Source organism: Sphaeramia orbicularis, chromosome 4 (genome assembly GCF_902148855.1).
Source record: "Sphaeramia orbicularis chromosome 4, fSphaOr1.1, whole genome shotgun sequence".
NCBI classification, from domain to species: domain Eukaryota; kingdom Metazoa; phylum Chordata; class Actinopteri; order Kurtiformes; family Apogonidae; genus Sphaeramia; species Sphaeramia orbicularis.
The window spans coordinates 48008007-48031233 of record NC_043960.1 but is presented as its reverse complement, the minus strand read 5'-3'; the positions used below and the strand labels follow the sequence as shown (position 1 = coordinate 48031233).

Sequence of the window (23227 nt, the reverse complement as noted above, 5' to 3'; positions counted from 1 at the left end):
GGTCAAAATATCAAAAATTACACATCAGTGAGATAGAGTGAAATCTTTAGCTAAGTTATCCAGACATGGATAGACCTACTTTTAAAAAAAAAATTATCAACGGAGAGATCATCCATCATTCATTGGCTTAAACCATGTCCAGGACACTAGCTGCTAATGTCTACCACATCAACTGTTGTCTGAACAGGAGCTTATGCTGAAGCAGTCGGAGCGTACTGCATTGCAAGTCTGTCAAACTCATTCTCCTGCAGAAAAACCAAAAGACAGAGGAAACAGTTACATGAAAGGAAAGAATCTACCAGGAGAACAGCTGTGTATCACATGGGTTTGTTGAACAGAGCAGCTCAGTGTTATGAAGTGTGCATCTGCTCAGCCTATGACCCGATGTGTGACAAAGGCTAAGGATTCAAAGTTGAATGCTGATTTAATGGCTTCGCTCCAAGGACACATGCTGCAGCTCATCTAAACAACTGGTCCAGGTAATTGAGATTCCAGAGTAAAGGTTATGGCTGCTTGTCAACCCCTGTGTTTCATGAATTGGGTACAAGTATCTGTGTTTTTCTGCTTCCTTCATCTTTTATTCAAGGGGGAGAAAAAATAACTTTATTCTTCAACAGTGTCATAATCTAAGAGATTCTCATTAGACAAATACATACCACAATGCAGAGAGCTTAAGTTTACCTTGGCTAAATAGTCTTTAAGGAATGGGTGGGTTCTGTGTGCATCTTTCAGCTGAGAGAGATACCGACTGGTTACCTGACGGAGATACAAAAAAAAAGTTATAAACATAGTAAATAAACAGTGAGAACAATATTGAGACATTTCTACAGTCTCTCCCATCTTTATCTAGTCTAATCTATCCAGCAATCAGTGGGAAATGACCATTCAAAGGTTACTTTGTGCCACCGCACCTGGCTGAGCATTAGTGGAAAACTGTCTACACAATTCCAGTTAACCTTGAGAGAGATGTGCTAATCACTGGTTATCACAGTTGGAAACATTTTAATGATGGCTTCGTGTCAATGGTCAGCATTCTGTTGCACTGCTATCAAGTCTATCGAATGAAGGAAAGATAATCAAGGCTTTATCTCATGAACTCTGAGTCCAGAGGTGCAAAACACACACATAGCACTAAAACCGGTAGATATGCTTAGATGACAGTTTGGATGACAGAAAGCAAATGCTATCAAGGAATTGATCAGTTCAAAACATGTGCTCAGTTTAATCAGCAAACAAACACTAAAAACTGCTGAGAAATACATCCAAGTATCAACAGCTGTTGGACAAAGATCTTTTAAGCCCTCTGCACCACGAAGTTAAGTTAGTCTATGCCGGGCTGCAAATCTGACAACCGCCTCCTCAACAGCTTCAGGTCCAAAGTCTCACCTCAGGAGCTTTGCCCAGGTGCTGAGTCAGGACTATGAGGTTGATCAGTGTCTCAGGGTGGCTGCTGTCCTAGAGGGGGGACAAGAGACACAAATAGCATAGGCAACACTGTTAAAGACAATATGAGATTCTATTCAGCATATCTGTTACAAGCACAACTGCAGCTATCTTTATTATTTTTAAAATTCATTAATCAATCCATTATTTCCTTCGATTCAATTAAATTACACAATTATTTGAATAGGCAAATAAATAGTAAAACTATGAAAAAGACATGTTTGAAAATGACAACCAAGTTGTCCTTTATTCTAGAACCTGCTGAAACAACAACCACAAAAAGTATAAAAGTAAAAGGATACTAAAAAAAATGTATATAGAAATAACAAAATCTACAAAAAAATATGTGCACTGCATTCTTCAACACATTTATATCCAACTTACTAACAACTTAAGATGGAACTAACATATCTTTGTATTGATCCTGGCATCATGTGTCACAATACGTATCCGTGTGAAAAGCAACAGTGGAACCAATGGTTAGCAACAGTGAAATGAAGGACACAAAGCTTCAATTTAGGAAAATTGGAATCGAGTAATTTTTAAAAATCATTTCAAGTCGATTAATCGAATTATCATTTCAGCACTAGTCTCAAGTGTATATTTACTGTACATGCAAATCAGTCATTCTGGTGTGTTTTACATTCATTATATTCAGCTTTTGCCATTCAGAGCATGAATAGAACTGATGTAAGGTGACATTACTCTCCTGGTGTGCCCTGTCTATTTAGTATGAAGATAAAATCAATGGATAACCAAGACTCTGTAATAATTTACCATTCAACACCAACGCCTGCCTCACAATCCAGTCATCAATGACCGGTCTGCCTCATGAAGCAGTGCCAGTAAATGAGGTCCCAGGGATATTCCCAGAATCAGGCTCAACAAGGTGTGATTCATTGCAAAACAGCCTCCATTAAGCAAAGCCCAACAGTTTGCAAGGCATTTGATAAAGCCATCCTAGGCCACAAAGCACATACCATGGAGGGAAAAAATAAACCCCCAAAATGTACTTTCAGTGGAAAAATTGTAGGTAAGCCATGACCACTTGTCAAACTCTGAACTGTTGTGATTATAGCACAGAAGCATGGAGATGACTACAGAGGATGTAGCACCACCTGCTGTTAGGATGAGAGCAGCTGAAATTATTCAATGAAATAATATTGGTGAATACTGAGGTAATACTGGTGCTGACAAGGAGAAATTATTCTATTATTAAGATAAATATACAGTTGATTTCTACAAAGCAGACTGGTGAGATTTATATATATATATATATATATATATATATATATATATATATATATCTTAGTTTACATTTCTTTTCCTTCATCTGAGCAAAGAATTAAAAACATATATAAAAGAATAAAACTAAAAAAGAAAAAATCCTGTGTCTCCTTAACTATTAAATTTGCCCATATCCTGCTTTACTCTCAATACAATATGTGTGGGTGATCAAATAAACAGGTCTGAATTAGATTTTAGCACCCTTTATGTGTAAGATATGATGTGAAGAATTGCCAAATATGAGGAAAAATTGTGTGACTCTTTCTTTTAGGACATATCTTATCCTGCCCAAGTGTAGTGTTAAGTCACGTAGCCACATTCTGATAATAGGAACTGGTATTTTTTTTCCATGACAAAAGCAGTAAATTCCAACAGTAAGCGAGCAACTTGTCTTTACATACTAGAAGAATAATTAATATAGATTTTTTTTTTTTTTTTTTTTTTGATGGGAGTGCCATTAATAAACATAGTATTACTCCTACAATTAGTCCAGAAAGAGGTGACTTTGGCCATGATTTCCTCAAATATGCTGTGTACATTTACCTTAGACTTAGTATTTTTTTACAGACAAAACTTCAGAACTTTTATATGACCATTTGATGTAATTTCCATGATATAAGTACATGAACACAATAGTACATTAGGCAATGATTGTATGAAAACTAAATAACGAGCTTTTTCAATCTTCTTGGTATTTTACATTCCCTTCAAACACTCAGTAAAACAACTGAACTAATTAGCTACTTTCTAAGACTTGTAACATTATATATCTTAGTTATGTAGAAATGCACTGAAATAACAACAACAAAATGGCATCTCAGCACCCGAGTCCTGTCCTGAGTCTTCATAAAAACTTCATGGGGAGGTCTGTCCCCCCAGGTTTTAACTGTGCAACTGTTGTTTGTAAATATCTTTAAAATGTGGATTTACAGTCAATTTTTTCTTCATGATAGGGGAAAAACATGGCATATTTTGGTCTCGAAAATTTGATCCAAAATTGAAAAAAAGAGATTACAAATGTTATTCCTTAACTTCAATTTCATAACATTTCCAGGCTTGTAAAATTACATTTTTAAACTCCCCTGACTTTTTCAGGTTATTCATGACCAGAGGAGAACTGGAGCGTATGTGGAATTTTAATTGTATGAGTGTATCTGGCATTATTTGAGCAGCTGTGTATGTTCAAGCCTCTCCCTCCTGTGTGTCCTGTTATCTGCACCAAAATCCAATTAGTTTTGAGTACAAACCTTTATGGAAACATAACAGCACTTTGATTAATGCACACCGAGTAATGAGGTGTTTTTACTGTATTGTTTACATGCACTGAATCTTTTAAGCCACTATATTTTATGTTTAACACCCCAACTTAATCTTTGTTTTTTATGCTTATTTTGCATCATATTGTGAAACTAAGTTCTTTCACCTTTTCTACACTTTCCTAGTTAAATAGACCTGGCTTAATATAAAAATAAATAAATGCATAAATGGCTTAACACACATACTACTGTAAGCTTCAACTACAACAATTTTGCATATATTCAACACAAAAGAACAGAGGAACAATGAAACCAGTTGCCATCTAACCTTGTCTAGTGCCTCCTGCAGTACCCCCTCCGCCTCCTCCCACTTGTTCTGAGCCATGTAGCAAGCTGCCTGCCCGTTGAGAAGCAGCAGCGTTGATGAATATTTGTCTGACATCTCCTGGAAAATATAGTAGGCATCCTGCAGCTTCTCTCCACCCTGGAACCAGAAGCAAAATGCAATAAAAAAAATGGATGCATACAGTAACATAACCCAGGTGTTTGGAGGTGATCATGTTGAGAAGCTTCAATAAAGTCAACGAACCTCTGTGTTTGTTTGTGTTTTGTTATTTTTAATGGGGTAACCCACTGCTCCTCAACAGTTAGAACCATTATAATGTACCATATGAACATTTTAAAACAGAGCTTAACATCTGTTCGGCTTCTGTTTTTCTACATACAGAATTCAACCTGGATACGCCTAGTAGCAGCCTGTCTACTGCACAGAGAAGGACAGATGACCATCTGATAAATAGTGATAAATAGTTAATTTCCTTGTAAACACATTATGCCTCTGCCATTCACCCAATTAAGTATGAAGGGTTAACATGTCTTTATAAATGAGCTTTATCTCATGTATGAATGTAACTAAACACCAGTCTGCTCACCACAGCGATATTAACCCAAGCCGTGGCCAGCTGGGTCAGAGTCGCATCTTCATCCTGCTCCTGCATCTTCTTTAGTTCCTTTCTGGCAAGAAAAAAACAAAAACTATAAGTAACCCACAAGTAGGAGAAATACAGCCTCAATGTGAAGACACCCTGTATATGTGAAAACAAACATCTGGTTTTAATTCAGAGTCACGCATTGCCACATAATGTAAAAATATTTAAGTCAAATTACACTGACGTGTTTGAATGTTCTATTTCGGACATATAAAAATCACAACACAACCACCAACAAAGTAAATGCCTGAAGCAAATTATCAACAGAACACCACCAAAACAAAAAAGGAAATTTATCCTATTATAAAAAAGAAATGCTTATTAGAATTTTAGTGTTATTTCCACATCCAAAAAGGAGGAAGTAAACACTGAATCATGTATTTCAACATTTCAACCTCCTGACATTACTGTAAGCTGCAAGTAAATTAATCAGTTAATCACAAGTTAATCACAGCCTCTGTAAAACAAAGACCATGCAACCAGATGAAAAGATAGAAAAAGAAAATGAAAAAATGTTTGAACTCCACATTCATACCATTCCATAATTTCTCCCCACACACAGAAACACAAAAGCTCTTCCTTGTTGTGTGCACCCTCATATATTTAAAATAATATAACCCCTTTAACCTGTGATTTCCTTCCCTATAAGAAATGTATTCTGAATATTCTTTGTACAGACCAGGATGTTTTTACCGAGGTTTCAGAAACTACCTGACTACACAGTAACACAAATCATCATCAGGTTTTTTGCAAGTCTGGCCTCTCAAGTTTATGCATTTCTAATTTTACTTCCAAGGGGTGTTAGCAATAGGTTCAGACCAAAAGGCCTCTGGACACAACTGGACAGAGCTACAGCTAATCAGAGCAACATCATGCAGGACATTGAAACCAGCTGGTTAATTAAACTCACCACATGTTGTCAGATATTTGGAAATAATTTCTATCAATTAATGCTTTGAGTACAACTGTTTGTTCGTTTTATATAATACTAGAACAAGTGTTGTCATTTGAACCAGGTCAGGCTTCAGTATAAACTCCTTTTTACTTTTTTTGTTTTTTCTTATCTTCCAATCATAAAATTCATAATCACAAGCGTCAATGAGGACCTCTACTATAATAAATGCATTTTTAAGTACTTAAGAATCCAAATGAAAACACTAAGTATACAGATAGACAACCTGATGGTGTTTCACGCTGAGGTTGAACAGAGAAATTACTTTTCTTTGCTTCTGTGTTGAGCAACAGTGTAGTCACAACTGAGGAAATCTAAACTGTGACCTAACAAATTGTCTGAAAACACCTGTGACTAGCTAAAGTCTGCATCACAGGATAGATTCAGAGAGGCTGAGTCCACATAAGAATTCTTTGTTCCTCTGGGATCATTAAAATACCAATATGCCTTATGGTTTCATGAACCCCCCCCCCAAGTGATATAAAAGAAACAAAAAAAACTATCAAGCCCTGCAGCTTTAATTCAAATCTGCAGAATGGACATGCAGAGCATCTGTGGTCCAAAATAAACACAAGGAAATTAGAGAGAAGGTCTGTTCAGAACATTAGGCTTAGAAGCTACATATCATTCATACATCAGCTAGATGTTGTCACTCAGCTACAGGAAAAAAAAAAGTCTGCTTATTCAAGGGCTGTGTTCAGGGCTTTCCTACATAGACAAAAGCTAGTGCCCAACTTGATGACTTGTAGGGGGTTATGGTCTATGGTTGTATCAAACCACCTCAGATCAGTGCTGTATCAAATGATACTGCACTGTGACTGGTTCAACCCAATCAAGTCCAAGCAGAAATCAGTTTGAATAAGAACAGTGCCAGAATGATATGCCTGAGATATGAAATGAAATACGCATGCCTGGTTCGAACAACTATTTTTTTTTTTGCCCAATATCATTAATTACTCCATACCTTGCCAGGTCAACACGATCCAGACTGAGCAGCACCTGAATGTTCATGGCCATGCTGAAAAATGAAGAAGTTGGTCAGCTCCAAAAAAACTAAACAATCTAAAGTTGTGTTTAGCAAAAGCAGTGGCTGCAACTTCACTTCACAAAAACTGTTGTGATGTTGTGAAGGTACAGTTTTTCAACAAGTACTTGATATTTTGCCTTTCACTGCCTTATGATTCTGTTCAATCAACAAACAATTTTAAGAGATCTGAGTGTTTATGACTGCAGTGGTTGTTTTTTTCTAACCACAAATTAACTTACTCTCTCTTACAAGTACATTATCTGTGTGTACAACATCTGTGGTGATTTGGTTAAATGTATTAATCACTTTTTTCCTGCCTTTCTGCTATGTAACAGAAAATGATATTCCACACTTCTTTACAAGTGCAAACATGCCTTTACACAATTCTGGATGTGAAGGGCCACGTTTCCACAGATATCTTATGAGCATCCTGAATGCCTGTGGAATGCTATGCTTTTGTAAAAAATTGATGCCTTACTTAAGGACACAGCAATTTTATAAATGATACACCTTACACCTTATATATCCCTTCTTTGCTTCAGTATTTACTTGATTTACTTAAATATTTTAACTTTTGCTGATGTCAATTTACAAGTTGAATAAGTCTATTTATATAGGTCTTTATCATCCACACATGCACACAGAAGGATTATGTAGCAGGTCCCAAATATATCTACACAGATTGTAAAATCTAAACTGTTAGTCACTGTGCACCTACCATTTGGACAAACTAGTAGGAAGTTCTGAAATTTACTTTCATTCATAAGGTATTTTAAATATTTAGTGGAGGATTTAGTAAATATTCAGACACTACTGTGCATCTACTTCTATTTCTTTTACTTGGCCTTAGTGAAAATGAGACCTCCACCCTAGTTACAGAAACAGTTGAATGACAGTGACAATCCTGTTACCAGTCTAGACTGTCTCCTTGGTGCAAAGTCCTTAGAGCAGCATCCATGTTCATTTCATGGTAGTAGATGGAGGCAGCCATGAGAAGGAAGGTGGTGTTGGCAGCATCAACACTTTTTGCCATCTTCTTATCTAGATCAGCAACAATTGCATCCCTAAGTGAAAAAATAAGCAGGAAAATAAAAATTTAAAACACATGCTTTGTAATCTCATGTAATACTGCATTTACCTTGTCTTTATTATGGCTGCAACCCATGCTAATTTCCTCTTTATCATTGCAATTATATGTATTAAACTAAAACAGGATTTTTTTTTTTTTTTTTTTTTTAATCGCAAAAGACACAGGGGTTCAGTCAGCTGATCAATCATGTGACTTACTGTAAATATTCATAACTTCAAAATTAATTAGGAAAAGGTGTTTCCGTTACCTATCATGCCATCCCATAAAAGCATGTCGAGTGAACGTAAAACATTTTTGCAAAATTGTGGTAGTTTTATTTTATTCTGGACATCTTGTGTTGGAAAAATTCACACAACACAGCCATACTAAGGTGCTGCAATGTGCTCAGCCACCAAACCTTGCAGCTAATAAGAAAAAACGCAAACTCCAACATATTGCGTAAGTGATATTATTCTACTATGCTTGCAAAACAAACAACTGACATAGCTTAGTCTGATAAAGACATATACTGTAGTCTCGATCCAGACCAGAGTCCTCATGTTAGTAATAGGGATGCAAATTATAATTGATTAATTCAGTAATCATTAGTTGGTTGATGTTGTCGATCAATTAACGATTAAGTGATAAGTGGTGATTTTCCTGTGAACCTGAAGTTCTCTTTCAATAGGGTCTATAAGAATAAAAGCTAAATATTGTTTATTAGGCCTGTAACGGTACACATACCGAACCGTTTTGGTACACACCTGTTTGGTTCGGTACACAGAAGTATGGAAACGGCACAGTATGTTGAGAAAGAAAAAAAAAAAGTAACTAAAAATGTTGTTTGATGCGGAACTTTAAATCCGCGCAAGTTCCACACGGATATATTGAAGGAGCACACATTGACCCAAAATATGAAATTGCAGCTGACATAAGGTAAAAAAACAAACAAACATGATGTCAACCTGGAAGGAAAAGACAGAAGACTCTCCACCATCATTACAGTCCCTGTTTGGGATCACTTCAGGTTCAGATGAAAGACAACCGCCTATTTCTGGTAGTTCTCAAACACTTACACTTACTCTGTCTTGTCTGTCTGTCTGTCTGTCTGTCTGTATCCCACACACGCACTGTATAATAGGGGAATAAAACCCGGGAGTTGCACGTTAAAAGTATGTAAAGTTTCACTTTTGTTTCACGCCAACGTTAGTTATGTTAGTTATGGACCACACCCCCATGTATATTAATGCACCCCCCCCTCGCGCCAACCAAAAAAAAAAAAACCCTCTGTGTTTTTGACAAATCACACCCTGCACAAACACACACACACACACACACAACACACACATATATACGAATACACAAAGTGGCCTAAACAGTTTGTTCGCTGTCCTAAAACAAATAATTTGGTTAATTTTGTTGTCAATGTTGCTTTTCAGTTTGTTAGAAGAGAATATAAGTTTGCCCTCTTGTTAATGTTGCACTTCATGTTGAATTTTTTTGTTGTTATTTTAATGCAGAATGTGAACTGACAGAACTGTGATTAGATTTTTGTTGTTTGTTCAAAACTGCTTACTACTAACTGCTAACTGCAAACTACTGTTTAAAACACATTTAGTAATATTTAATTTATTTTATTTTCTATTTCATTTATATTAGCAAAATTATATTTTTCCTGTTTTTCTATATTCTATTGTTTCCAAAAATTGGGGAAAAATGTTAAAAAATTCATAATAAATGCATTAAAGACAATTTGAGGGGTTTTCTTTCTTCCCATACCAAACCAAACCAAAAATTAAAGCCGCAAGCGGCATCTAAAGGCCCTCGCCAAGGGCACATCCAGTGGAAGTATGCTCATCGTTCAGCAGGTGGCGCTCTAGCACCAAATTTTGTGTCTTCTGATGAATGGGTGTAGGCCTGGGACATCGACAATTGACTCAAATTTGAGACAAATCAGTGTTCGTATGTCCGAACTGAACAAAATTTTGTATAAATAAATCTGTAGGGGGCGCTATGAGCCAAAATTCAATTTGTTCCATTGAATGGGGGTAGGCCTGCGAGATGTACCACTGAGTCAAATTTGAGCCAAATCAGTGTTCGTATGTCTGAACTGATGCAATTTTCGTGAAGGTAAATTTGTAGGGGGCGCTATTGTGTGAAATGGCATTTTCTTTTGATAAATGGGTGAAGGCCTGGGAGATTGACAACTGATTCAGATTTGAGCCAAATTGGTGTTCATATGTCTGAAGTGAAGTCTTTTTGTAAAAGTAAAATTGTAGGGGGCGCTATAGGTCAAAATTTCAAATTTTTCTGATAAATGGATGTAGGCCTGAGAGATAGACGTCTGAGTCAAATTTGAGCCAAATTGGTGTTCGTATGTCCGAACTGAAGCAATTTGAATAAAAAAATTTTTAAAAAAAATTTAGGGGGCGCTGTAGTGCGAAATTTCAGTTTCCTTTGACAAGTAGGTGTAGGCCTGGGAGACAGATGTCTGAGTCAAACTTGAGCCAAATCGGTGGTCGTATGTCCGAACTGATGTCATTTTTGTAAATGTACATTTGTAGGGGGCGCTATAGTGCGAAATTTCAATTTCTTTTAATAAATGGGTGTAGGCCTGGGAGATGGACGTCTGAGTCAAATTTGAGCAAAATTGGTGTTCGTATGTCTGAGCTGAAGCAATTTTTGTAATGGTAAATTCACGAAGAAACTTTGCAAAGTTTGCGATGTCGTCACACAAAAATGGTGAAACCGATCCTAAGAATTTCGCTAACTTTGGATGCCCCACTTCTCTAGATACTGTACACTGATTTTGAGCTCATTCGGCCAAACGGCCAAGGAGGAGATAGTTAAAATACGACGTCAGCGAAAACGCTGACTCAGCATTTTGGAAATTTCAATCCAATATGGCCGACTAAGGGTTGGTTTTGGGGCATGGCCACAATAATATTTTTTGTTTGTCTCCTCATGATGAATCTGTGTACCGATTTTTGTGGCTATACGACAAACTTTATGTTGGACATGCTCCCATTGGTGTAATGTATTTCCAATTTCAAGGGGGCGCTGCCGCAACATTTCTTTACCGACATCTACGAAACATATATGTAAATTAAATTTTGCACATTTATGAATTTTGGGCAAACTTCGGTGAGTTTTCATAAATGTTTAGGGGGTCAAAATTGAGATCAAAGCGCAGGAGAAAGAAAATAAATTAAAGCCGCAAGTGGCATCTAAAGGCCCTCACCAAGGGCACGTCCAGTAGAAGTATGGCCATCGTTCAGCAGGTGGCGCTCTAGCACTAAATTTCAATGTCTTCTGATGAATGGCTGTAGGCCTGGGAGATTGACAATTGACTCAAATTTGAGACAAATCAGTGTTCGTATGTCCGAACTGAACAAATTTTTGTATAAATAAATCTGTAGGGGGCGTTATGGAGCCAAAATTCAATTTGTTCCATTGAATGGGTGTAGGCCTGTGAGATGTACCACTGAGTCAAATTTGAGCCAAATTGGTATTTGTATGTCTGAAGTAAAGTAATTTTCGTAAAGGTAAAATTGTAGGGGGCGCTATAGCGCCAAATTACAATTTTTTCTCATATATGGGTGTAGGCCTGAGAGATCGACATCTGAGTCAAATTTGAGCCAAATTGGTGTTCGTATGTCCAAACTGAAGCAATGTTACTAAAAAAAATTTTTTAAAAACTTGTAGGGGGCGCTGTATTGCGAAATTTCAGTTTCTTTTGACAAATAGGTGTAGGCCTGGGAGACAGATGTCTGAGTCAAATGTGAGCCAAATTGGTGTTTGTATCTCCGAACTGATGTCATTTTTTTTAAATATACACTTGTAGGAGGCGCTATAGTGCGAAATTTCAATTTTTTTTATATAATTGGTGTAGGCCTTGGAGATGGACGTCTGAGTCAAATTTGAGCCAAATCGGTGTTTGTATGTCTGAGCTGAAGCAATTTTTGTAATGGTAAATTCACGAAGAAACTTTGCAAAGTTTGCGACGTCGTCACACAAAAACGGTGACACCAATCCAAAAAATAACTTTTGATGCCCCACAGAATCTAGATACTGATTCTGATGAATGGGCGTAGGCCTGGGAGATTGACAATTGATTCAAATTTGAGAAAAATCAGTGTTCGTATGTCCAAACTAGAGAAATTGTTGTATAAGTAAATCTGTAGGGGGAGCTATGCAGCTAAAATTAAATTTCTTCCCTTGAATGGTTGTAGGCCTGCGAGATGTACCACTGAGTCAAATTTGAGCCAAATCGGTGTTCGTATGTTTGAATTAATGCAATTTTCGTGAAGGTAAATTTGTAGGGGGCGCTACTGAGCGACATGGCAATTTCTTCTGATAAATGGGTTTAGGCCTGGGAGATTGAAAACTGATTCAAATTTGAGCCAAATTGGTGTTCGTATGTCTAACGTGAAGTAATTTTCGTAAAGGTAAAATTGTAGGGGGCGCTATGGCACCGAATTTCAAATTTTTCTGATAAATGGGTGTAGGCCTGAGAGATAGACGTCTAAGTTAAATTTGAGCTAAATCGGTGTTCGTATGTCCGAACTGAAGTAATTTTAATAAAAAAATATCAAAAATTTTTGTAGGGGGTGCTGTAGTGCAAAATTTCAGTTTCTTTTGATAAATAGGTGTAGGCCTGGGAGACAGATGTCTGAGTCAAATTTAGGCCAAATCGGTGTTCGTATGTCCGAACTGATGTCATTTTTGTAAATGTACATTTGTAGGGGGTGCTATAGCGCCAAATTTCAATTTCTTTTAATAAATGGGTGTAGGCCTGGGAGATAGACGTCTGAGTCAAATTTCAGCCAAATCGGTGTTTGTATGTCTGAGCTGAAGCAATTTTTGTGATGGCAAATTTTCGAAAAAACTTCGCAACGTTTGTAACCTCCTCCCACAAAAATGATGACACCGATTCAAAAAATTCGGATAACTTTTGATGTGCCATTTCTCTAGATACTGTACACCGATTTTGAGCTCATTCGGCCAAACGGCTTAGTAGGAGATAGTTAAAATACAACGTCAGCAAAAACGCTGACTCAGCATTTTGGAAATTTCAATCCAATATGGCCGACTAAGGGTTGTTTTAGGGGCGTGGCCATAATAATATTTTTTGTTTGTCTCCTCATGATGAATCTGTCTACCGATTTTTGTGGCTCTACGACAAACTTTATGTTGGACGAGCTCCCATTGGCGCAATGCATTTCCACTTTTCAAGGGGGCGCTGCCGCAACATTTCTTTACCGACCTCTGCGAAACCTATATGTAAATTCAATTTCTCGCACTTCTGAATTTTAGGCAAAATTTGGTGAGTTTGCGTGAATGTTCAGAGGGTCAAAATTGAGATCAAAGAGCAGGACAAAAATTAGAATCTGAGCACAAGAACAATTAAAGCCGCAAGCGGCATCTAAAGGCCCTCGCCAAGGGCACGTCTAGTGGAAGTATGCTCATCGTTCAGCAGGTGGCGCTCTAGCCCCAACTTTTGTGTCTTCTAATGAATGGGTGTAGGCCTGGGACATTGACAATTGATTTGAGACAAATCAGTGTTCGTATGTCCGAACTGAACAAAATTTTGTATAAATAAATCTGTAGGGGGCGCTATGAGCAAAAATTCAATTTGTTCCATTGAATGGGTGTAGGCCTGTGAGATGTACCACTGAGTCAAATTTGAGCCAAATCGGTGTTCGTATGTCTGAACTGATGCAATTTTCGTGAAGGTAAATTTGTAGGGGGCGCTACTGAGCGAAGTGGAAATTTCTTTTGATAAATGAGTGTAGGCCTGGGAGATTGAACACTGATTCAAATTTGAGCCAAATTGGTGTTCGCATGTCTAACGTGAAGTAATTTTCGTAAAGGTAAAATTGTAGGGGGCGCTATGGTGCCGAATTTCAAATTTTTCTGATAAATGGGTGTAGGCCTGGGATATAGACGTCTGAGTCAAATTTGAGCCAAATCGGTGTTCGTATGTCCGAACTGAAGCAATTTTAATAAAAATATTAAAATTTTTGTAGGGGGCGCTGTAGTGCAAAATTTCAGTTTCTTTTGATAAATAGGTGTAGGCCTTTGAGACAGATGTCTGAGTCAAATTTGAGCCAAATCGGTGTTCGTATGTCTGAACTGATGCAATTTTCGTGAAGGTAAATTTGTAGGGGGCGCTACTGAGCGAAGTGGAAATTTCTTTTGATAAATGAGTGTAGGCCTGGGAGATTGAACACTGATTCAAATTTGAGCCAAATTGGTGTTCGCATGTCTAACGTGAAGTAATTTTCGTAAAGGTAAAATTGTAGGGGGCGCTATGGTGCCGAATTTCAAATTTTTCTGATAAATGGGTGTAGGCCTGGGAAATAGACGTCTGAGTCAAATTTGAGCCAAATCGGTGTTCGTATGTCCGAACTGAAGCAATTTTAATAAAAAATATTAAAAATTTTTGTAGGGGGCGCTGTAGTGCAAAATTTCAGTTTCTTTTGATAAATAGGTGTAGGCCTTTGAGACAGATGTCTGAGTCAAATTTGAGCCAAATCGGTGTTCGTATGTCCGAACTGATGTCATTTTTGTAAATGTACATTTGTAGGGGGCGCTATAGTGTGAAATTTCAATTTCTTTTAATAAATGGGTGTAGGCCTGGGAGATGGACGTCTGAGTCAAATTTCAGCCAAATCGGTGTTCGTATGTCTAAGCTGAAGCAATTTTTGTGATGGTAAATTTTCGAAAAAACTTCGCAAAGTTTGCAACCTCGTCACACAAAAACGGTGATGCCGATTCGAAAAATTTGGCTAACTTTTGATGCCCCACTTCTCTAGATACTGTACACTGATTTTGAGCTCATTCGGCCAAACGGCTTAGTAGGAGATAGTTAAAATACAACGTCAGCGAAAACGCTGACTCAGCATTTTGGAAATTTCAATCCAATATGGCCGACTAAGGGTTGGTTTAGGGGCGTGGCCATAATAATATTTTTTGTTTGTCTCCTCATGATGAATCTGTCTACCGATTTTCGTGGCTCTACGACAAACTTTATGTTGGACGCACTCCCATTGGCGCAATGCATTTTCACTTTTCAAGGGGGCGCTGCCGCAACATTTCTTTACCGATATCTACGAAACCTATATGTAAATTCAATTTCTCGCACTTCTGAATTTTAGGCAAAATTTGGTGAGTTTTCGTAAATGTTCAGAGGGTCAAAATTGAGCTCAAAGCGCAGGAGAAAGAAAAATAAGAAAAAAAAAATAATAATAATAATCTGAGCAAGAACAATATAGCCGTTTCTATGGCAACCACGTATTTGCCCTTTTTTGAAAGTTCTCGAGGTCCCCCACATGTGTGTGGGGTCAGATGTCACGTGTCGTGCACTTACACCCACATGACCAACCCCGAGTGGGCGTGTCCCATTGACTCCCATTCATTCTGAGCAGGTGTAAATATGCGATTTGTGCACATGTCATATACATCGTTGGAAAGGTCTCAGTGCCGTGAATGTGAAAATGTGTGAGAGTGGTGACAGTGGCGAAAGGCGACCGCGTCACTGGCGATTTCGTCCCCATGCGCCCACTGCAGACTCAATAGGCCCTGCACCAGCTTTACTCGGCTCGGGCCTAATTAAAGCCGCAAGCGGCATCTAAAGGCCCTCGCCAAGGGCACGTCCAGTGGAAGTATGCTCATCATTCAGCAGGTGGCACTCTAGCACCAAATTTCAGTTTCTTCTGATGAATGGGTGTAGGCCTGGGAGATCGACAACTGATTCAAATTTGAGGGAAATCATTGCTCGTATGTCCGAAGTAAGGGAATTTTTGTATGAGTAAATCTGTAGGGGGCACTATGCAGCTAACATTAAATTTCTTCAATTGAATGGGTGTAGGCCTGCACGATGTACCACTGAGTCAAATTTGAGCCAAATCGGTGGTCGTATGTCTGAAGTAATGCAATTTTCGTGAAGGTAAATTTGTAGGGGGCGCTAATGAGCGAAATGGAAATTTCTTTTGATAAATGGGTGTAGGCCTGGGAGATTAAAAAAATGATTCAAATTTGAGCCAAATTGGTGTTCATATGTCTGAAGTGAAGTAATTTTCGTGAAGGTCAAATTGTAGGGGGCACTATAGCTCCAAATTTCAAATTTTTCTAACAAATTGGTTTAGGCCTGAGAGATAGACGTCTGAGTCAAATTTGAGCCAAATTGGTGTTCGTATGTCCGAACTGAAGCAATTTTAATAAAAAAAATTTAAAAAAAACTTGAAGGGGGCGCTGTAGTGCAAAATTTCAGTTTCTTTTGACAAATAGGTGTAGGCCTGGGAGACAGATGTCTGAGTCAAATTTGAGCCAAATCGGTGTTTGTATGTCCGAACTGATGTAATTTTGTAAATGTACATTTGTAGGGGGCGCTATAGTGCAAAATTTCAATTTCTTTTAGTAAATGGGTGTAGGCCAGGGAGATGGATGTCTGAGTCAAATTTCAGTCAAATCGGTGTTTGTATGTCTGAGCTGAAGCAATTTTTATGATGGTAAATTTTCAAAAAAACTTCGCAAAGTTTGCAACCTTGTCACACAAAAACGGTGATGCCGATTCAAAAAATTTGGCTAACTTTTGATGCCCCACTTCTCTAGATACTGTACACCGATTTTGAGCTCATTCGGCCAAACGGCTTAGTAGGAGATAGTTAAAATACAACTTCAGTGAAAACGCTGACTCAGCATTTTGGAAAATTCAATCCAATATTGCCGACTAAGGGTTGGTTTAGGGGCGTGGCCATAATAATATTTTTTGTTTGTCTCCTCATGATGAATCTGTCTACCGATTTTCGTGGCTCTACGACAAACTTTATGTTGGACGCGCTCCCATTGGCGCAATGCATTTCCACTTTTCAAGGGGGCGCTGCCGCAACATTTCTTTACCGACATCTACGAAACCTATATGTAAATTCAATTTCTCACACTTCTGAATTTTAGGCAAAATTTGGTGAGTTTTCGTAAATGTTCAGAAGGTCAAAATTGAGCTCAAAGTGCAGGAGAAAGAAAAATAAGACAAAAAAAATAAATAAAAATAATAATAATCTGAGCAAGAACAATATAGCCGTTTCTATGGCAACCACGTATTTGCCCTTTTTTGAAAGTTCTCGAGGCCCCCCACATGTGTGTGGGGTCAGATGTCACCTGTCGTGCACTTACACACATGTGACTGACCCCGAGTGGGCGTGTCCCATTGACTCCCATTCATTCTGAGCAGGTGTAAATATGCGATTTGTGCACATGTCATACATCGTCGGAAAGGTCTCAGTACCGTGAATGTGAATATGTGTGAGAGTGGCGACAGTGGCGAAAGGCAACCGCGTCACTGGCGATTTTGTCCCCATGCGCCCACTGCAGACTCAATAGGCCCTGCGCCGGCTTTACTCGGCTCGGGCCTAATAATAATTAAAGCCGCAAGCGGCGTCTAAAGGCCCTCGCCACAAGCACGTCCAGTGGAACTATGTCCATCGTTCAGCAGGTGGCGCTCTAGCACCAAATTTCAGTGTCTTCTGATGAATTGGTGTAGGTCTGGGAGATTGACAACTGATTCAAATTTGAGGCAGATCTTTTTTCGTATGTCCAAACTAAAGAAATTTTTGTATAAGTAAATCTGTAGGGGGCGCTATGCAGCTAAAATTAAATTTCTTCTGTTGAATGGGGGTAGGCCTGCGAGATGTACCACTGAGTCAAATTTGAGCCAAATCGGTGTTCGTATGTCCGAATTAATGCAATTTTCGTAAAGGTAAATTTGTAGGGGGCGCTACTGAGCGAAGTGGCATTTTCTTTTGATCAATGGGTGTAGGCCTGGGAGATTGACAACTGATTCTAATTTGAGCCAAATTGGTGTTCGCATGTCTAATATGAAGTAGAGTTCATATAGGTAAAATTGTAGGGGGCACTATGGCACCGAATTTCAAATTTTTCTGATAAATGGGTGTAGGACTAGGAGATGGACATCTGAGTGAAATTTGAGCCAAATCGGTGTTCGTATGTCCGAACTGATGTCATTTTTGTAAATGTACATTTGTAGGGGGCGCTATAGTGCGAAATTTCAATTTCTTTTAATAAATGGGTGTAGGCCTGGGAGATGGACGTCTGAGTCAAATTTCAGCCAAATCGCTGTTCGTATGTCTGAGCTGAAGCAATTTTTATGATGGTAAATTTTCAAAAAAAACTTCGCAAAGTTTGCAACCTTGTCACACAAAAACGGTGATGCCGATTCAAAAAATTCGGCTAACTTTTGATGCCCCACTTCTCTAGATACTGTACACCGATTTTGAGCTCATTCGGCCAAACGGCTTAGTTGGAGATAGTTAAAATACAACTTCAGTGAAAATGCTGACTCAGCATTTTGGAAATTTCAATCCAATATGGCCGACTAAGGGTTGGTTTAGGGGCGTGGCCATAATAATATTTTTTGTTTGTCTCCTCATGATGAATCCGTCTACCGATTTTCGTGGCTCTACGACAAACTTTATGTTGGACGCGCTCCCATTGGTGCAATGCATTTCCACTTTTCAAGGGGGCGCTGCCGCAACATTTCTTTACCGACATCTACGAAACCTATATGTAAATTCAATTTCTCACACTTCTGAATTTTAGGCAAAATTTGGTGAGTTTTCGTAAATGTTCAGAGGGTCAAAATTGAGCTCAAAGCGCAGGAGAAAGAAAAATGAGACAAAAAAAAAATAAAAATAATAATAATCTGAGCAAGAACAATATAGCCGTTTCTATGGCAACCACGTATTTGCCCTTTTTTGAAAGTTCTCGAGGCCCCCCACATGTGTGTGGGGTCAGATGTCACCTGTCGTGCACTTACACACATGTGACTGACCCCGAGTGGGCGTGTTCCATTGACTCCCATTCATTCTGAGCAGGTGTAAATATGCGATTTGTGCACATGTCATATACATCGTCGGAAAGGTCTCAGTGCCGTGAATGTGAATATGTGTGAGAGTGGCGACAGTGGCGAAAGGTGACCGCGTCACTGACGATTTCATCCCCATGCGCCCACTGCAGACTCAATAGGCCCTGCGCCGGCTTTACTCGGCTCGGGCCTAATAAAAATAATAATAATCTGAGCAAGAACAATATAGGCGTTTCCGTGGCAACCACATATTTGACTGTATTTGAAAGCTCTCGAGGTCCCCCACATGTCTGTGGGGTCAGATGTCACGTGTCGTGCAGTTACACCCGCGTGACTGACCCTGAGTGGGCGTGTCCCATTGACTCCCATTCATTCAGAGCAGGTGTAAATATGCGACTTGTACACATGTCATGTACATCGTCGGAAAGGTCTCAGTGCCGTGAACGTGAATATGTGTGAGAGTGGCGACAGTGGCAAAAGGCGACCGCGTCACTGGCGATTTCGTCCCCATGCGCCCACTGCAGACTCAATAGGCCCTGCGCCGGCTTTACTCGGCTCGGGCCTAAAAAAAAATACAAATAAAAATAATAATAATCTGAGCAAGAACAATATAGCCGTTTCTATGGCAACCACATATTTGGCCTGATTTGAAAGCTCTCGAGCTCCCCCACATGTCTGTGGGTTCAGACGTCACGTGTCGTGCACTTACACACACGTGACTGACCCCGACTGCGCGTGTCCCATTGACTCCCATTCATTCAGAGCAGGTGTAAATATGCGATTTGTGCACGTCATGTACACCGTCGGAAAGGTCTCAGTGCCGTGAATGTGAATATGTGTGAGAGTGGCGACAGTGGCGAAAGGCGACCGCGTCACTGGCGATTTCGTCCCCATGCGCCCACTGCAGACTCAATAGGCCCTGCGCCGGCTTTACTCGGCTCGGGCCTAAATAGCCGTTTCTATGGCAACCACATATTTGGCCTTATTTGAAAGCTCTCGAGCTCCCCCACATGTCTGTCTCAGTGCTGTGAATGTGAATATGTGTGAGAGTGGCGACAGTGGCGAAAGGCGACCGCATCACTGGCGATTTTGTCCCCATGCGCCCACTGCAGACTCAATAGGCCCTGCGCCGGCTTTACTCGGCTCGGGCCTAATAATAATAATCTGAGCAAGAACAATATAGCCGTTTCTATGGCAACCACATATCTGGCCTTATTTGAAAGCTCTCGAGGTCCCCCACATGTCTGTGGGGTCAGATGTCACGTGTCGTGCACTTACACCCACGTGACTGACCCCGAGTGGGCGTGTCCCATTGACTCCCATTCATTCTGAGCAGGTGTAAATATGCGATTTGTGCACAGGTCATGTACATCTTCGGAAAGGTCTCAGTGCCATGAATGTGAATATGTGTGAGAGTGGCGACAGTGGCGAAAGGCGACCGCGTCACTGGCGATTTTGTCCCCATGCGCCCACTGCAGACTCAATAGGCCCTGCGCCGGCTTTACTCGGCTCAGGCCTAATAATCTGAGCAAGAACAATATAGCCGTTTCCGTGGCAACCACGTATTTGGCCTTATTTGAAAGCTCTCGAGCTCCCCCACATGTCTGTGGGGTCAGATGTCACGTGTCGTGCACTTACACCCACGTGACTGACCCCGAGTGGGCGTGGCCCATTGACTCCCATTCATTCTGAGCAGGTGTAAATATGCGATTTGTGCACATGTCATATACATCTTCGGAAAGGTCTCAGTGCCGTGAATGTGAATGTGTGTGAGAGTGGCGACAGTGGCGAAAGGCGACCGCGTCACTGGCGATTTTGTCCCCATGCGCCCACTGCAGACTCAATAGGCCCTGCGCCGGCTTTACTCGGCTCGGGCCTAATAATAATCTGAGCAAGAACAATATAGCCATTTCCGTGGCAACCACATATTTGGCCTTATTTGAAAGCTCTCGAGCTCCCCCACATGTCTGTGGGGTCAGATGTCACGTGTCGTGCACTTACACCCACATGACTGACCCCGAGTGGGCGTGTCCCATTGACTCCCATTCATTCTGAGCAGGTGTAAATATGCGATTTGTGCACATGTCATGTACATCGTCGGAAAGGTCTCAGTGCTGTGAATGTGAATATGTGTGAGAGTGGCGACAGTGGCGAAAGGCGACCGCGTCACTGGCGATTTCGTCCCCATGCGCCCACTGCAGACTCAATAGGCCCTGCGCCGGCTTTACTCGGCTCGGGCCTAATAATAAGAATCTGAGCAAGAACAATATAGCCGTTTCTATGGCAACCACATATCTGGCCTTATTTGAAAGCTCTCGAGCTCCCCCACATGTCTGTCTCAGTGCCGTGAATGTGAATATGTGTGAGAGTGGTGACAGCGGCGAAAGGCGACCGCGTCACTGGTGATTTAGTCCCCATGCGCCCACTGCAGACTCAATAGGCCCTGCGCCGGCTTTACTCGGCTCGGGCCTAATAATCTGAGCAAGAACAATATAGCCGTTTCCATGGTAACCACGTATTTGGCCTTATGTGAAAGCTCTCGAGGTCCCCCATATGTCTGTGGGGTCAGATGTCACGTGTCGTGCACTTACACCCACGTGACTGACCCCGACTTGGCGTGGCCCATTGACTCCCATTCATTCTGAGCAGGTGTAAATATGCGATTTGTGCACATGTCATATACATCTTCGGAAAGGTCTCAGTGCCGTGAATGTGAACATATGTGAGAGTGGCGACAGTGGCGAAAGGCGACCGCGTCACTGGCGATTTTGTCCCCATGCGCCCACTGCAGACTCAATAGGCCCTGCGCCGGCTTTACTTGGCTCGGGCCTAAAAAAAAAAACACTAACCGTGGCTTTTAAAACTGAAAACGTACCGAACTGAAAATTTTGTGTACCATTACAGGCCTATTGGTTATATACTTCATGAAAAAAGCATGTCATATTCCTTAATGATTGATTTATTGTACCGTTAAGGATACAGTACAGGCAATGACATTTATGTAGTGTAACAAAATAAATTCTGCAAAGAAATAAAATACCATAAATGGACCTGAACACAGGTAGTTTAGAAGAAATGGGCATTTCTGACTTTGCATCACTACCTGACATGATGGAGCGAGATTTCAGTATGGAGGAGGTTCATGCGGGGGACGGATCTCAAGGAGCGGGGAGATACTATCAATTAACCGAAAATTATTGTAATTTAATCAAGCAAATTCTTATTGATAATTAATTGATAATCCATTAATTGTTTAAATCCCTAGTTAGTATATATGTGAAATGTAGTCTCTCTGTCTGATGTTTAAAATCTGTCCATAAAACCCAATGTCCCTCTGCGCTTACATGACATTTAACACCTTCATCATACAGAACATTACAGTTTATTTTGCACCTTACAGTTGAATTATCCAGGTCTGTTTTTATAGTTCTAATTTATTATGTATAATTTGTTTGCTCTTGTGTTCTATTATGTGCACTGTAATTTCCCAGTTTGGGATCAATAAAATCTATCTATCTATCTATCTATCTATCTATCTATCTATCTATCTATCTATCTATCTATCTATCTTACCTCTTGCTGTCACTGGACAAGTACTCAGCAAACATCCTGACAGCCTGTAGCTCAGGTGGAGAGTTGGCTTTTATGTCATCCAGTACAACAGCATACTTCCTCTGAAATTACAGATTTACCATAAGTAGTGAGTGGAAGTAGGAGATCAACTTTAAAAGTAATGACAAATACGAAGTACATGCAACTAAAGAATTAACAATATACGTACAGTCAGCTATCGACAACAAACTTTACATAAGTCTTTCTTACCTGGGCAATGTAGGCTCGGTACAAAAACATGTCCCTTTCAATCTCCTTCTCTGGGGTCGAAGGCTTTAAAACAAAGGATAAGCAACGGTTGAGTATCTAGCGTTAATTTAACTGACTGAAGAAAAACATTAGCTAACCGGAAAGCTAGTTAGCATTGTGGCTAGCCAATGTTAGCCCCAATAGACAACATAATGATGGGAGAATCTGAAACATTCAGCTCCTAAGCGTAGCCTACCTTCACCTTCTGAGCCTCATTAATGCACTGTTGATAACTGCCAATATAGTAGGCATTTTTCACATCAAAGAGCTCATCAACATCACCCTGCTGCGCCGCCATGTTGACAACTGAAGTTCCTGACACGTCGCCCGTCAGCATCATCTTCCTGCTTCGCACTGAGGATTGTGGGAGTTTGAGTTTAATATCGACAACATGAACTCGATGAAATCACGACATTTGAGACACTTTTTAATAAATCACCGAGAGGAAACTCATCTAA

At 39.9% G+C, this 23227-nt stretch overlaps 1 protein-coding gene across 1 annotated transcript; it reads right to left on the bottom strand.

Moving 5' to 3' along the window:
* Positions 1-85: 85 nt before the first annotated feature.
* Positions 86-23124, bottom strand: cope (COPI coat complex subunit epsilon). Its single transcript, XM_030132122.1, has 10 exons — positions 22966-23124; positions 22731-22793; positions 22482-22582; positions 7866-8018; positions 6892-6945; positions 4919-5000; positions 4315-4470; positions 1387-1455; positions 682-756; positions 86-245 (listed from the first exon to the last, which is right to left on the bottom strand). Exons 1-10 carry the CDS (start codon positions 23107-23109, stop codon positions 192-194), a joined length of 951 nt encoding a protein of 316 aa, XP_029987982.1. The 5' UTR covers positions 23110-23124; the 3' UTR covers positions 86-191.
* Between the last annotated feature and the right edge of the window lie 103 nt (positions 23125-23227).